The 16,752-nt window shown below is 38.5% G+C and overlaps 2 protein-coding genes across 12 annotated transcripts in view; one reads left to right on the forward strand and one right to left on the reverse strand.

Annotated features, from left to right (window-relative positions):
- SERINC1 (serine incorporator 1) overlaps positions 1 to 600 on the reverse strand; it is a 28,127-nt gene extending 27,527 nt beyond the window's left edge. The window contains exon 1 of the mRNA XM_002746920.7: positions 494 to 600. Coding sequence (XP_002746966.2) covers positions 494 to 532 — 39 coding nt within the window. The 5' untranslated portion in view covers positions 533 to 600. The remainder of the gene's footprint in view (positions 1 to 493) is intronic.
- Positions 569 to 16,752, forward strand: part of PKIB (cAMP-dependent protein kinase inhibitor beta) — a 275,134-nt gene continuing 258,950 nt past the window's right edge. For 9 of the 11 annotated variants that reach the window (XR_013534519.1, XR_013534520.1, XM_078370008.1 and 6 more), the window contains exons 1-2: positions 569 to 828; positions 15,209 to 15,257. Coding sequence is in view for 7 of the 11 variants with exons in the window: in XM_078370008.1 (XP_078226134.1) it covers positions 569 to 828; positions 15,209 to 15,257 (309 nt within the window). In the remaining 4 variants the exon portion in view is untranslated. The remainder of the gene's footprint in view (positions 829 to 15,208; positions 15,258 to 16,752) is intronic. The other 2 variants (XM_078370013.1, XM_078370023.1) reach the window with 1 other exon arrangement.

Here is a 16,752-nt window from a genome sequence, read left to right on the forward strand (position 1 = left end):
ACTTTTAAATCATAACCTGCACAAAGAACAAAGAGGGCGACATGACTCCGGAACGACAGTGCGACAGTCTAAGGTCGCCAGGAAAGAGATGAAAGACAGACAGAGTGGGTACCCCACAGAAGGAAAGGGCCAAAGACGTTTGTAGAGACGGCCTAGGCAGATACAAACAAAACAACCAAAAGGGACCTGAAAGAATGAGAGACAGGGCTCACAACCGGGGTGGGGGAGGGGCACTACTCTAGTTCTCTTCCTGCACTTGGGTCATCTTCCCATCGCCACTACACCTTACGGCCAGTAATCAGTTCTTCGCAAGACCTAAGGCCCTGAAGCTGAATCAGAGTGACAAGAGGAGAAGGGAAGAAAACGGGGACAGAGGAGTCATCCCTGTTGGGTGGGGCACCAGGTTCCAGCCGGGCTCACCCAGCCCCGGCTGGGGTCGCCTTCTCTTCAGTCTCTCACATTAGTACCCCAGAGGCCGCAAAAAGCACCTTACCCAGCTCGCCATGGAGCACAGCCCCAGGACGCTCCCCATCTCCACAGCGTCACAAGAGCAGCGGGTGCAGACAAGATGGAGACAGTCTCCCTCGCCTCTCCGAGATTATTTACTATCTGCGAGACACTTCCGGCGAAGAGTCCAACCCGCCCCTCAGCCTCGCGTCACTTCCTTCCAGGCATGGGTTGGTTAAGGCGAGAGAGCTGCGTTCAGGTTACGCATGCGCGTCCTCAGAGTGCGCGGCTGTCATTTTTCCAAGAGAATTTTCCGAGGACTGCTGGCTGGAAGCTTATGGCTAATGTGGAGACCGTAGTTGGCCAAATTAAGAAAACAGTGTGAGCAAAACCCGCCTTTAATTACCATTCACTTGAATTTGAGGTGGGGGTTGACGTTTTGCCCTCCATCTGAGGAACCTCTCTGCTTTTTAGGGGATTGCTTCCTCCTTCTCAGTGTCCGTCCTAACTCCACTTATTTCCCATTTTTCCCACGTTTACATCCTGTTTTTCACTTACGTTGGCAACGTATTCGTGTAGCCCGCTGCCCGAACACGTTTTGTTGGGATATTTATATTAATCTGCGTGCTTCAGTTTCTCTTTATCATTTCTGTTTGCTGTTGACTTATACTTTAATTTCTTGTCCAATGAAGATGTTAAAAGAAATTTGCACATTAAAATGATTTTTAATTAGTTGGATACGACATACTAATTATAAAACCTCAAACATTTATTTCAAATGTCAGGAGCTGTTAAGACGTGTGGAACCGTTGCATATTAGGTGATGATGCACATCTGCAGGGAATGCATTCATATAAAGTTTCCAGTTATTTTTTTAGAATTATTGATTCTTGAAAATATTCTGGGAAACAGCTCAAACTTGAAGTGGTCATTCCCATAACTAATAATAAGAAAATGTTATAAAATCTACAAAAATTGCATGGGTGGAGGTGGGGTAAACACCTAGGAATGTGGAAGAATGTTAGAATCCCTGCTCTTAATTATTGCAACCACTAAGGGACAATCTTGCCTTTTTCTTCTTTGCCCTATCAGTGGTTTTGTAGACCACTCCTAAAGCAAAGTATTAGTTATAATAGAGTGTCCATAAAGTTTAAAGAATTGTGAAAATGCCTGTAATCCCAGCACTTTGGGAGGCTGAGGCGAGCGGATCATGAGGTCAGAAGTTTGAGACCAGCCTGACAAGCATGGTGAAATCCAGTTTCTACTAAAAATACAAAAAATTAGCTGGGCATGGGGGTGCACACCTGTAATCCCAGCTACTCAGGGAGGCTGAGGTAGGAGAATTGCTTGAACCCAGGAGGCGGAGGTTGGAGTGAGCCAAGATCGCACCATTGCACTCCAGCCTGGGTGACAGAGTAAGACCTCGTCTCAAAAAAAAAAAAAAAAAAAAAAAAGAATTGTGGAATTGGAAATTAGAAATCTAACAGTATTTTTAAGTATGCTAAACTTAGTGTGTTATTTATGGGAGAAAAGAATCCTATTAAGTCCTTAACATGTTCAAAGTACCAGAGAAAAAGACAGAAAACATTTACATGCAGGTAACTTTAAGGTCATGAAAAGTATGGTGATTAGACAAATGGAGAATGGGTCTTTTAAATTTTCACAGAATCTTGTTTCTTGCTACATTCAAGAGGGTTTCTGAGATATTCCTAATTTCTTGCCCTATTCAACAGAGTTTTTTCCCCTGAGATATTCAGTGGTAAATACAAAAGTCCTTATTAATCTTTCTGGAATGTAACACTTAGCCTTTAAATACCTTTAAAAGATTTATAGGTAACTTATAGGCTATGTGGAGTGGAATTTGCTCACTTAAGTTGTTAATATATACAACATCTAATTGGACACAACAGTATGTAAATTATAGACCATTTTATTAGTTAGAAAAGTCTTAGACACCAGTCTTGTTTTTCTCTTTGCCAACTATGAAAAAAAATTTAAATGATGACTTTTTCAAATTTGAACCCAAACACAACTCAAAGTATAGTTTTCTCAATATATACCAGTATTTCAGTAGGAGCAACCATTTCTCCAGGTGACTTCCTGTAACACACTTATAATGCCAAAATACAAATTAGTCTAAGTAAGTAAATTAGTACAAAACATGCTATCTGGCCAGCCGTGGTGGTTCACACCTGTAATCTGAGCATTTTGGGAAGCCAAGGCAGGCAGATCACCTGAGGTCAGGAGTTTGAGACCAGCCTGGTCAACAAGGAAAAAACCTATCTTTACTAAAAATACAAAATTTAGTGGGGCATGGTGATGCACCTCTGTAATCCCAGCTACTTGGGAGGCTGAGACTGGAGAATTGCTTTAACCCGGGAGGCAGAGGTAGTAGTGAGCCCAGATCTTGTCACTGCACGTGGCCTGGGTGACAAGAGCAAAACTCCATCTCAAAACAAACAAACAAAAAACCATGCTATCTAATAACTCAGTTGTCTGACTTGATTAAGGGCTAGTGGGCCCAAAAAAATGGAATAATTATTTTTTTTAGAATGTTACTAAGTAGCCATGCCAGAAAAAATTTTGAGATAAGCTTGGAAGGTACTGGCTGTTACATTCTTCTTTTGTGACTGAAGCTGCTTATTAGCATGTTGAATTCCTTCACTCCTAATGTGTTCTAAACTTGACCTTGAAAAATCTTTTTTCTTATGAAATATGTATTAATATGCACTATAATTATTCTGTGGAATATAGTTTAAGAAATACTGATGGAGGGAAGGATGGACTTCACAGCCTTCTTGCGGTCCTCCTAGAATATCATTTTTCATAACTAGACTTTTGATTCATATGTGGCATCAGAGAGCTCAAGGTTGTGTTCTTTGTCAAGAATCAGAGCATGAATGCTCTGTGTTGTCAATTAAGGACAAGCTATAAACTTTAACATTCAATTAAATGGTATGTAAAATTAATAGTCTCTTAGGGAAATTCAGGAAAAAGACCAAAATACTTGTCAGAATAGACATGCACAGGAATGGGCTGAGAGAACTGTAGAGTACTATAGAAGGGCTTAAGGTTTGCCTTAGAAGATAGTCCACGTTCATTCTTACATATGGGTAAATAATCTCCCAGCTATACTGTAGCTGTGATCATTGTACCCTGAAAAAAATGTAAAGCAGGATTACCAAGCTTATCCTAGTCACAGTAAAAATTTCAATAATGGATTCACAAAAATCGATGTTAACCAATGAAATTTCAGAGTGATTTAGGTATAAAATTTAAGTTTATGTAAATTATTCTCAAATATAGACTTGTAGGTTATCATTTAGATTTGTTGTTGTTGCTGTTTTGAGAGGTAGGTTTGCTGTGTCGCCCAGGCTGGAGTTCAGTGGCCTGATCTCGGCTCACTGCAACCTCCACCTCCCAGGTTCAAGGGATTCTCTCAGCCTGGAGTGCAGTGGCCTGATTTCAGCTCAATGCAGTCTCAGCTTCTTGAGTAGCTGGGATTACAGGCATGTGCCAAAATGCCTGGCACATTTAATTTTTGATAAAATACTAAAAATAATAATTTTATTTTCAGAATTCTCCAGCATGGCAATAAAACCATGTCTTCAGCATAAATGAAAATAAATGTCTATAACTTTTCACCACCTCTTGTTATTCCTATTGAAATCCATAAGGATATGCTGGGTGTAGTGACTCACATCTTAATTCTAACACTCTGGAGACTGAGGCAGGAGGATAGCTTGATCCCAGGAGTTAGAGACCAACCTAGGCAACATAGCAAGACTTAATCTCTATAAAAGTAAAAATAGGCTGGGTGCGGTGGCTCACACCTGTAATCCCAGCACTTCGGGAAGCCAAGGTGGGTGGACCACCTGAGGTTAGGAGTTCAAGACCAGCCTGGCCAATGTGGTAAAACCCCATCTCTACTTAAAATAAAATAATTAGCTGGGCGTGGTGGTAGGCTTCTGTAGTCCCAGCTACTCAGGAGACAGAGGCAGGAGAATCACTTGAATCTGGGAGGAGGAGGTTGCAGTGAGATTGTGTCACTGCACTCTAGCCTGGGTCACAGAGTAAGACTCCATTTCATTAAAAAAAACAGTAAAAATAAATAATCAACCAATCCATAAGGGTATGGTTTAGAATCCTGTATATCACATTAAAAATTCCAGTGTAACCTAGAATCAATGTCTCTCCATCAAGGTTGACTGAAATTATACTTATCTTTGGTCCCATAATCCTTCCTGCCTTTACACAAATCTCTGTATAAACTTTAACCTTTATCCAATAAATGGTCTGTATCTATGAAATATTGTCAGAGTTGAACAGAGATTAAGGAAAATAATCAGGTCATATTTTTTTGGAAATTAGAAATTATACTACTTAGTTCTCTTAATACACTGATACTAAATATAATGAGGACTGAAACATCTTGGCCCCCCTCAATAAAGGATGAATGAAATTTGTGCATAGTTTGTTATATAATCCAAGGAGACAAAAATATAGAAAGTATTTTATGGCTTTCATCCTAAATTAATTATATCCTAAATGCAAACATGTTTAAGTGTTTTACCAGATATTCTGAAAGGTTAAACCAAAAATAGATTAGGACACAGTAACCCATAGGGGTCAGTATAAGCTTAGAATTGGAAGAGACCGTATTCTGATTGACATGCTTTTTTTAAATCTGTTAAGACAGACATTGATATTTTTGAAAAACAATTCAAAAACTAAGATACAATGTCAAATGTATAAAAACTCTCCTCAGTTATGGTCTTAATGTTAAAATAGTAAGTGAACAAATTCTTTCCACACAGATTTTCTTCTTTTGCTGAAGTCTAAGCCTTTGATTCCATAACAAGCAGATATGTTTATACCAGTGAAATAGATGTCTACAAAAATATGTTTATTTCAGGCAGAACATACATAAAGGAAATATTCACTGTGTAAATAATAAAGTGGATAGTGAATTCAAATATATGTCTAATATTTATTGTTTTATAATCATTGAGAATGGACTGACTTCTTAAAAAAATGCTAATGGCATTTCTAAAATGTTTTGCATCTCAACGGCAGATGTATTGACCTCACATAGGAGTTGATAAAATATAACGAAATTATATACTGAAGAACTTCTTTATATTCATTCACTCAAAATGTTATTTAGTGTGCTACAGCAAGGAATCAACTACTATTTGGCATTCACCAGATTTTTGAATTCTTGTTAAATATGTTATTAAGACAATGTCTAAATCAGCACTTTCCAATAGAAATGAAATGTGAGTCACATTTGTAATTTAAATTATTTTTGTAGCCATATTAAAAGAAACAGATGAAATTGATTTTAATGATGCATTTAATTGAACTCAGTATATCCAAAATACCATTTCAACATGACATTTACATAAAAATTATTAATGGGTTGTTTTATATTATTTTTCATATTAAGTCTTCAGAATATGGTTGTGTTATATAATTAATCGCACATCTCCATTTAGACCAGCACATTTCAAGTGTCCACTAGTCCGCATATTGGACAAATGCAGGTCTATAAGCTGAAGGAGAAAGCTGACGCAATTACTCAGGTGATATAAGCTAAACAAGCAAGCAAACATATTTTTCTTTATATAAGTTATTTAGATACTTCAGATAAAGTGGTTTTAAGCCTATGCATTTGCTTTAGGTATTGAACCTAAATTTATTTCTTATATAAAAATCAAATATGAGAGATTTTTTAAAAGGATGTTACGTTCTGATAATCATTTAGGTTATGAAAGTACTAGACTATATGTATGAAATTTGCCAGATTTGACTTTATTTTCCAGCAATCCAAATATTCTGTGATGTTGTTTTAGCCAATTTGTCCTGATCTCTTTTTTATTTACCTAAGTTTCTATGACCTTAACTGCTTTCTTTCCTCCAGAATTAATTGTAAGAACAGAGTGATATCCAGAGGCCCTGACATTTTAAGCGGCCTGATCTCAAGTGACTTCAGTCAGTGATTTTTTTATTCTTACCCAGTTCTCTTCACCTCATTCCACTGACTGTATTGTCCGTTACTGCATATAACATTTTGGCAAATTCTTACGTAAAACTCTTTCTGCTGAGTGATCAAGAACTTTGGGTACTTTCTCCTCACAGTTTTTACCTTGTCGAAGATTTACTTTAACTTCAAAAGTGATTAAAATAAAGTATGGAGACTCCTCCAGTAAGACCCAGTAAGTCACTGGTAAGGTCTTAATTTCTCCATAAAGCTTCCTAGTATTTACTAAGTATTAAGATATTAATATCCTGTAACCCGTTTTGCATCACCTGCAGAAATCCTGGGTCTAGCTGTTTGGTAGCATCCTTCTGTATCATTTATTCTATTATTTTTCCCAGGCTTTCATTCAGAGTTCTAGTGTAGTGAAGGCTGGCTTCCGTTAGTTTCCATTGTTGCTCATGAGTCTGTCCCTTTTCACCAGAAAAGCCTTATCTTTTTAAAGGTGTAATGTAAGATGTAGCTTATGTATGAACCAACCACAAGCTGTTTTCCATTGATATCTCTTGAAGGAAATTTTCTGCCTCAGTTGGCTTGACTTGTATTTTGCAGCAGAATCCAGTCTTTTTAGAAATCATCCAGTTTTTAAAATCCTCTCAGTGGCTGTAGAGCTGAAAGCAGAGTTCTCTCTACTTACTTTCTCTGCCATGGAGAGAGCATTCCCAGCATCATTTATACAAATGCTATACACGTTTCCACTTCCCAGCAACATTTATCCAGCAGTTTAGATGCTACAGGAGGGTATTCCATAGTTCAATTATATGGTATACTGTGATCCAGGCATGGCTGGACACTGAATATCATTCAGCAATTCCAAATGGTAGTCTTTAGTAAGAGAAAAAACATAATCAGAGTCACTTGACATAATATGTTGGGGGGGGAATTATGCTTTAAGAAGTAGCTTTCAGATACAAATGGAGTCCAAAATAATGAACTTTTCCCATTGGATCTTTTTAAAATTTTTTTATTATCATACTTTAAGTTCTGGGGTATATGTGTGGAACGTGCAGTTTTGTTACATAGGTATACATGTGCCGTGGTGGTTTGCTGTACGCATCAACCCATCATCTACATTAGGTATTTCTCCAAATGCTATCCCTCCTCTAGACCCCCATGCCCACAACAGCCCCTGGTTTGTGATGTTCCCCTCCCTGTGTCCAAGTGTTCTCATTATTCAACTCCCACTTATGAGTGAGAATACATGGTGTTTGGTTTTCTGTTCTTGTGTTAGTTTGCTGAGAATAATGGTCTTTGGCTTCATCCATGTCCCTGCAAAGAACACATGAACTCATCCTTTTTTATGGCTGCATAGTATTCTATGGTGTATATGTGCCATATTTTCTTTATCCATTTTATCATTGATGGGCATTTGGGTAGGTTACAAGTCTTTGCTATTGTGAACAGTGCTGCAATAAATATACATGTGCATGGGTCTTCATAATGGAATGATTTATAATTCTTTGGGTATATACCCAGTAATGGGATTGCTGGATCAAATGGTATTTCTAGTTCTAGATCCTTGAGGAATCACCACACTGTCTTCCACAATGGTTGAACTAATTTACACTCCCACCAACAGTGTAAAAGTATTCTTCTTTCCCCACATCCTCTCCAGCATCTGTTATTTCCTGACTTTTTAATGATCACCGTTCTAACTAGCATGAAATGATATCTCATTGTGGTTTTGATTTGCATTTCTCTAATGACCAGTGATGATGAGCTTTTTTTCATATGTTTGTTGGCTGCATAAATGTCTCCTTTTGAGAAGTGTCTATTCATATCCTTCACCTGCTTTTCGATGGGGTTGTTTTTTTCTTGTAAATTTAAGTTCTTTGTAGATTCTGGAGATTAGCCCTTTGTCCAATGGATAGATTGTGAAAATTTTCTCCCATTCTGTAGGTTAACTATTCACTCCCATGATAGTTTCTTTTGCTGTGCAGAATTTCTTTAGTTTACTTAGATCCCATTTGTCAATTTGGCTTTTGTTGCCATTGCTTTTGGTGTTTTAGTCATGAAGTCTTTGCCCATACCTATGTTTGGCAATACCTGAAATGGCATTGCCCAGGTTTTCTTCTAGAGTTTTTATGTTTTAGGTCTTACATTTAAACTCAAGATTAATCCATCTTCAGTTAATTTTTATATAAAGTGTAAGGAAGTGACCCATTTTCAGCTTTCTGCATATGGCTAGCCAGTTTTCTCAACACCATTTATTAAATAGGGAATCCTTTCCTCATTGTTTGTTTTTGTCAGATTTGTCAAAGATCAGATGGTTGTAGATGTATGGCTTTCTTTCTCAGGCCTCTGTTCTGTTCCATTTGCCTGTATATCTGTTTTGTGCTGGTACCATGCTGTTTTGATTACTGTAGCCTTGTAGTATAGTTTGAAGTCAGGTAGTGTTATGCCTCCAGCTTTGTTCTTTTTGCTTAGGATTGTCTTGGCTATGTAGGCTCTTTTTTGGTTTCATATGAAATTTAAAGTAATGTTTTCCTATTCTGTGAAGAAAATCAATTGTAGCTTGATTGGGATAGCACTGAATCTATAAATTACTCTAGACAGTATGACCATTTTCATGATACTGATTCTTCCTAACCATGAACATGGAATATTTTTTCATTTCTTTATGTCCTCTCTTATTTCCTTGAGCAGTGTTTTGTTGTCCTTGAAGAGGTCCTTCACATCCCTTGTTAGTTGTATTCCTAGGTATTTTATTCTCTTTGCAGTAATTGTGAATGGGAGTTCTCTCATGATTTGGCTCTCTTTTTGTCTGTTATTGGTATATAGTAATGCTTGTGAGTTTTGCACATTGATTTTGTATTCTGAGACTTTGCTGAACTTGCCTATCAGCTTGAGATTTTGGGCTGAGACCATTGGGTCTTCTAAATATACAATCATGTCATCTGCAAGTAGAGACAATTTAACTTCCTCTTTTCCTATTTGAATATCCTTTATTTCTTTCTCTTGCCTGATTGCCCTGGCCAGAACTTCTAATAGTATGTTGAATAGGAGTGGTAAGAGAGGGCATCCTTGTCTTGTGCCAGTTTTTTTTTTTTTGTTTTTTTAATTGTACTTTAGGTTCTGGGTACATGTACAGATCATGCAGGATTGTTGCATAGGTACATACATGGCAATGTGGTTTGCTGCCTCCATCCGCCCGTCACCTATATCTGGCATTTCTCCAAATGTTACTCCTCCCCAACCTCCCTACCCCCACTGTCCTTCCCCTAGTCCCCCTGAACAGACCCTGGTGTGTGATTCTCCTCTCCCTGTGTTCATGTATTCTCATTGTTCACCCGCCTATGAGTGAGAACATGCAGTGTTTGATTTTCTGTTATTTTGTCAGTTTGCTGAGAATGATGGTTTCCAGATTATTCACGTCCCTACAAAGGACACAAACTCATCCAGTTTTCAGAGGGAATGTTTCTAGCTTTTGCCCATTCAGTATGATATTTGCTGTGGGTTTTTCATAAATAGCTATCATTATTTTGAGATACGTTCCATTGGTTCCTAGTTGATTGAATACCATCAGTACCCAGTTTCTAGCATGAAAGGCTGTTGAATTTTGTCAAAGGCCTTCTATGAGTCTAATGAAATAATCATGTGTTTTTTGTCTTTGGTTCTGTTTATGTGATGGATTATATTTACTGATTTGTGTATGATGAACCAGCCTTGTATCCCTGGGATGAAGCCAACTTGATTGTGATTGATAAGCTTTTTGATGTGCTGTTGGATTTAGTTTGACAGAATTTTATTGAGGATTTTTGCATCAGTGTTCATCAGGGATATTGTCCTGAAATTTTCTTTTTTGTGTGTGTCTCTGAGAGGTTTTGGTATCAGGATGATACCAAATTCCTCATAAAATGAATTAGGGAGGATTCCATCTTTTTTCTGTTGTTTGGAATCATTTCAGAAGTAATGGTACCAGCTCCTTTGTACCTCTGGTAGAATTGTCTGTGAAACCATCTGGTCCTGGATTTTTTTAGCTGGTAAGCTATTAATTTCTGCCTCAATTTCAGAACTTGTTATTGGTCTATTCAGGGATTTGACTTCTTCCTGGTTTAGTATTGGGAGGGTGTAAGTGTCCAGGAATTTATTCATTTCTTCTAGATTTTCTGGTTTACTTGCACAGAGGCCTTTATAGTATACTCTGATGGTAGTTTGTATTTCTGTAGGATCTGTGGTAATATCCCCTTTATCATTTTTTATTATTTCTGTAGGATCTGTGGTAATATCCCCTTTATCATTTTTTATTGCATCTGTTTGATTCCTCTGTCTTTTCTTATTTATTAGTCTTACTAGCATTCTATCTATTTTGTTGATCTTTTCAAAAAACCAGCTCCTGGATTCATTTATTTTTTTGAATGGATTTTCATGTCTCTATCTCCTCAGTTCTGCTCTGATCTTAGTTATTTATTGTTTTTTGCTAGCTTTGAATTTGTTCACTCTTACTTCTCTAGTTCTTTTAATTGTGACATTAGGGTGTCAATTTTAGATTTTTCCTGCTTTCTCTTGTGCACATTTAGTGCTATAAATTTCCCTCTACACACTGCTTTCAATGTGTCCCAGAGATTCTGGTATGTGTGTCTTCATTCTCATTGGTTTCAAAGAACATCTTTATTTCTGCCTTCATTTTGTTATTTATCCAGAAGTCATTCAGGAGCAGGTTGTTCAATTTCCATGTAGTTGTGTGGTTTTGAGTTTCTTAATCCTGAGTTCTAATTTGATTGCACTGTGGTCTGAAAGACTGTTTATTATGGTTTCTATTCTTTTGCATTTGCTGAGGAGTGTTTTACTTCCAATTATGTGGTCAATTTTAGAATAAGTGTGATGTGGTGCTGAGAAGAATGTATCTTCTGTGGATTTGGGGTGGAGAGTTCTGTGGATGTCTATTAGGTCTGCTTGGTCCAGAGCTAAGTTCAAGTTCTGGATATCCTTGTTAATTTTCTGTCTCGTTGATCTAATATTGACAGTGGGGTGTTAAAGTGCCCCACTATTATTGTGTGGAAGTCTAAGTGTCTTTGTTGGTCTTTCAGAATTTGCTTTATGAATCTGCATGCTCCTGTATTGGGTGCATATATATTTAGATAGTTATCTTTTCTTCTTGCCTTAATTTCTTTACCATTATATAATGCCCTTCTTTGCCTCTTTTGATCTTTGTTGATTTAAAGTCTGTTTTACCAGAGACTAGGATTGCAACCCCTCCTATTTTTTGCTTTTCATTTGCTTGGTAAATAGTCCTCCATCTCTTTATTTTGAGCCTATCTGTGTCTTTGCATGTGAAATGTGTCTCCTGAATACAACACAACAATGGGTCTTGACTCTATCCAATATGCTGGTCTGTGTTTTTTAATTGGGGCATTTAGCCCATTTACATTTAAGGTTAATATTGCTGTATGTGAATTTGATATTGTCATTATGACACTAGCTGGTTGTTTTGCCTGTTAGTTGATGCAGTTTCTTCCTGGTGTCAATGGTCTTTACAATTTGGTATGTTTTTCCAGTGACTGGTACTGGTTGTTCCTTTCTATGTTTACTGCTTCCTTCAGGAGTACTTGTAAGGCAGGGTCAGTGGTGACAAAATCTCTCAGGATTTGCTTATCTGTAAAGGGTTTTATTTCTCCTTCTCCTGTGAAACTTAGTTTGGCTGGATATAAAATTCTGGGTTGAAAATTCTTCTCTTTAAGAATGTGAACATTGGCCCCCACTCTCTTCTGGTTGGTAGGGTTTCTGCCAAGAGACCTGCCATTAGTCTAATGGGCTTCACTTTGTGAGTATCTAGACCTTTGTCTCCGGCTGCTCTTAACATTTTTTTCTTCTTTTCAACCTCTGGTGAATTTATTATGTATCTTCAGGTTATTCTTCTCAAGGAGTATCTTTGTGGTGTTCTTTGTATTTCCTGAATTTGAATGTTGGCCTGCCTTGCTAGGTTGGGGAAGTTCTCCTGGATAATATCCTGAAAAGTGTTTTCCAGTTTGGTTTCATTCTCCTTATCACTTTCAGGAACATGGATCAAATGCAGATTTTGTCTTTTCACATAATCCCATATTTCTTGGAGGCTTTGTTGTTTCTTTTCACTCTCTTCTCTCTAATCTTGCCTTCTCACTTTATTTCATTGAGTTGATCTTCAATCTCTGATATCCTTTCTTCCACTTGATCGATTTATCTCTTGAAACTTGTGTATGCTTCATGAAGTTCTTGTGCTCTGTTTTTCAGTTCCATCAGGTCGTTTATGTTCTTCTCTAAACGGGTTATTCTAGTTAGCAAGTCTTCTAACATTTTTTCAAGATTCTTAGCTTCCTTGCATTGGGTTAGAACATGCTCCTTTAGCTCAGAGGAGTTTGTTATTACCCACTTTCTGAAAACCACGTCTGTCAATTCATTAAACTCATTCTCCGTCCAGTTTTGTTCCCCTGCTGGTGAGGAGTTGTGATTCCTTGGAGAAGAAAAGGCTTTCTGGTTTTTGGAATTTTCAGCCTTTTTGTGCTGATTTCGCCCCATCTTCATGGATTTATCTACCTTTGGTCTTTGAAGTTGATGACCTTTGGATGGGGTCTCTGAGTGGATGTCCTTTTTGTTGATGTTGATACTATTCCTTTCTGTTTGTTAATTTTTCTTTCTAACAGTAAGGCCCCTAGCTGCAGGTCTGCCAGAGTTTGCTGGAGGTCTACTCCAGACCCTGCTTGCCTGGGTATCACCAGTGGAGACTGCAGAACAGCAAAATTTGCTGCCTGAATCTTCCTGTAGTAGCTTTGTCCCAGAGGGGTACCTGTCAGATGCCAGCCAGAGCTCCCCTATATGAGGTGTCTGTCAGCATCTACTGGGAGGTGTCTCCCGGTCAGGACACATGGGGGTCAGAGAGCCACTTGAAGAGTCAGTCTGTCACTTATCAGCACTCAAATGCTGTGCTGGGTGATCTGCTGCTCTCTTCAGAGCTGCCAGGCAAGGATGTTTAAGTGTGCTGAAGGTATGTTCACAACCGCCCCTTTTTCCAGATGCTCTGTCCCAGGAAGGTGAGGGCTTTATTTATAAGTCCCTGCCTGGGGTTGCTGCCTTTTTTCAGAAATACCCTGCCTAGTAGGGAGAGAATCTAGTGATACAGCCTGCCTGCAGTGGCCTTGCTGAGCTGTGGTGGGCTACGCCCAGTTCAAACGTCCCAGCGGCTTTGTTTACACTGTGATTTCAAAACCACCTTCTTGAGCCTCAACCATAGCAGGAGCCCCTCCCCCCACCTAGCTCCAGCATCCCAGGTCAAGCTCAGGCTGTTGTGCTGGCTGTGAGAATTTCACACCCATGGATCTTAGCTTGCTGGTCTTCATGGGTGTGGGACCCGCTGAGCCAGACCACTTGTCTCCCTGGCTTCAGCCCCCTTTCCAGGGAGTGAGCAGTTGTGTCTTGCTGGGGGTTCCAGGTGCCACTGGGGTATGAAAAAAAAGACTGCTGAGGCTAGTTCAGTGTCTGCCCAAATGGCTGTAGGCTACTAGCTGAGCAGTAGGAACTAGCCTCAGCAGTAGGTACTAGAGGGAATCTCCTGGTCTGCAGGTTGTGGAGACCATGGAAAAACACAGTATCTGGGCCAGAATGCAGGGTACAGTCCCTAATGGCTTCCTTTGGCTAGGAGAAGGAGCTCCCTGACCCCTTGCACTTCCCAATGAGCTACACCCACTGTCAGCTCATTGTTGGCTCGCCCCCCTTGGGCTGCACTCACTGTCCAACCAGTCCCAATGAGATGAACCAGATACCTCAGTTGGAAATGCAGAAATCACCCACCTTCTGCATCTTTCTTCCGTCCTGGTCTCACTGGGAGCGGCATGCTGGAGCTGTTCCTATTCGGCCATTTTGGAAACTCTCCCATTGGAACTTTATACAGCTACAACCATGGACTCAATGCCAATAGAAGAAAGTGTTTTAAGAACATGCTTAAAATCTGGAGTCAGGCTGCCAGTTCTTAAATGCTAGCTTCATTCCAAATTAGTCGTGTAATCTTGGGAAAATTCTGTTATCTGTGCTTCTGATTATTCAACTTTAAAATAGGAAGAGTAATAGCATCTTCCTAATGTCACCATGAAGATGAAAACAAAGTGCATAGGATAGTGTGTAACTCATGTTAAGTGCTTAATAAATACTAGCTACTACTTCTCCATATCATGGACTTCCTTCTCTTTGGTATCCTTGTTCTTTAATTCCCTCAAATTTTCTTAAATGTTTTAAATTCTATGTTCAGATCTCAGTGAAATGTTTCTATGTAGTTTTCTCCTTAATAAAACTGAAAGTAGGCCGGGCGTGGTGGCTCACGCCTGTAATCACAGCACTTTGGGAGGCTGAGGCGGGTGGATCATGAGGTCGAGAGATCGAGACCATCCTGGTCAACATGGTGAAACCCCGTCTCTACTAAAAATACAAAAAAAATTAGCTGGGCACGGTGGCGCGTGCCTGTAATACCAGCTACTCAGGAGGCTGAGGCAGGAGAATTGCCTGAACCCAGGAGGCGGAGGTTACGGGGAGCCGAGAGTGCCATTGCACTCCAGCCTGGTAACAATAGTGAAACTCCATCTCAAAAAAAAAAAAAAAACAAAACAACAACTGAAAGTAGACTAGGATAGGAGCCTCAGACTCCTCTATGTAAAACAGCTATAGACAAGCCCTTTTCTTATTCATATTAATTTATCAGACCGTAACTTCCATGCATTGTTTGTTAAGAAAATGTTTCTGTTTTTGTTTTTTCAGTCTTACCAAAGACCCCATCTCAGGAGAAGATGAGGATGGAGGTATGGAGGTATGTAGAATCTGTCTTGGAGGGAGGGCAGTTCCAGGAATGGTTAATTGAAGAGAGAAATAATTTTGAGAGAAAGAAGACAGGCTGTTTTCTCTTAAATGTCTCTTTTCCACAATGTGGAAATAATCTGCTTTTCCCTCCAGCTATCAGACTCTTCTTCACCCTCATTGCCAGAATTGTGTTCTCTGTCTCTGCTTAAAACAACCCCTAGGAAAGGGAGACCATGGTAGGCTTACTCAGCAGGCTTACTCATATGGGCTCTTGAAGGACACAGCCTTGGTTCATACCCGAATCAAATTCAAGTCCTGTTACTGGGCTACCTCTAGTCTAGAAGCCACTCCCTCCTCAAGAAGATTTAAAATTTGATGTATTATTTATTTCTCAATAACAAAAATTACAACAAAATGTCATTTTGTATAAATTATACAAAGAGAAATATACTAACAATAAATAGAAAATTTGAATTTTTATTTACAATGATTAGGAACTCAGGTCATGAGGATTTATTACATTCTTATAAAATAACTACTTTTATAGGAAATAAAATTCATTTGAGTGTCAAAGCTTACTTGCTTCAATTTTTCATTTTCTATAAAAATTGTGGCTGGACTTGATTGTCTTCCTGTGACATTGTACACCTTAGCTAATAAACAGTTTTTAATTTTGAGATATTACTTTCTCATCTGGCAAGTAATATTGGGAAAAGAAAATATATTCTGAAAGCTATAAAAGTCTTTGGAACTAATGTTAAATATAATCTAATATTTTAAGTATCTGCTTCATAGGACTCTTATGATGATTAACTGAGATAATAAATTTAATGTAGTAGCACCTAGTAAATGTTCAGCAAAGTGCTGTATTGTTTTTCTTGCTGCTGTTACAAATTATCACAAACTTAGTGCCCTAAAGCAACACAAACTTATTTTACAGTTCTGAAAATCAGTCATAAGTCCAAAATATTTCTCACTGGGTGAAAATCAAGGTATTGGAAGGACTGCATTCCTTCTGGAAGCTTCAGGAAGAACCCATTTTCTTACCTTTTGTAGTTTCTAGAGGTTGCCCATGTTCTTTTGCTTGCAAGCCATCCTCATTCCAACCTCTTCTGTTGTCAGATCTTTTCTCTGACTCTCCCTGTCCTTGTGATTACACTGGACCCACCTGGATAATCCAGGCTACTCTCCCATCTCCAGATACTTAATGTAATGACATCTGCAAAGTCCCTTGCAAGGTAACATATTTACAGGTTCTAGGAATTAGGATGTGAAATTTTTGGAGAGATCATTATTCAACCTAACACAGGTGCTGTGATTTTGGCAATAACTGCAGAGTTTGTCATTGCTTGGTTAATAAAATTTTGATTCTCCTTATTCTTTTTATAACTGTTGGCTGTGGGAAATTACTTGATCTTTTAAGAAAATATTTTGATATTATTATAAACTGAATAATTTATTTGCAAAGTATTTACCTCCAAATTTTAATGATGTTTCTAGTTTGT

Source organism: Callithrix jacchus, chromosome 4, assembly GCF_049354715.1.
Source record: "Callithrix jacchus isolate 240 chromosome 4, calJac240_pri, whole genome shotgun sequence".
NCBI classification, from domain to species: Eukaryota; Metazoa; Chordata; class Mammalia; order Primates; family Cebidae; genus Callithrix; species Callithrix jacchus.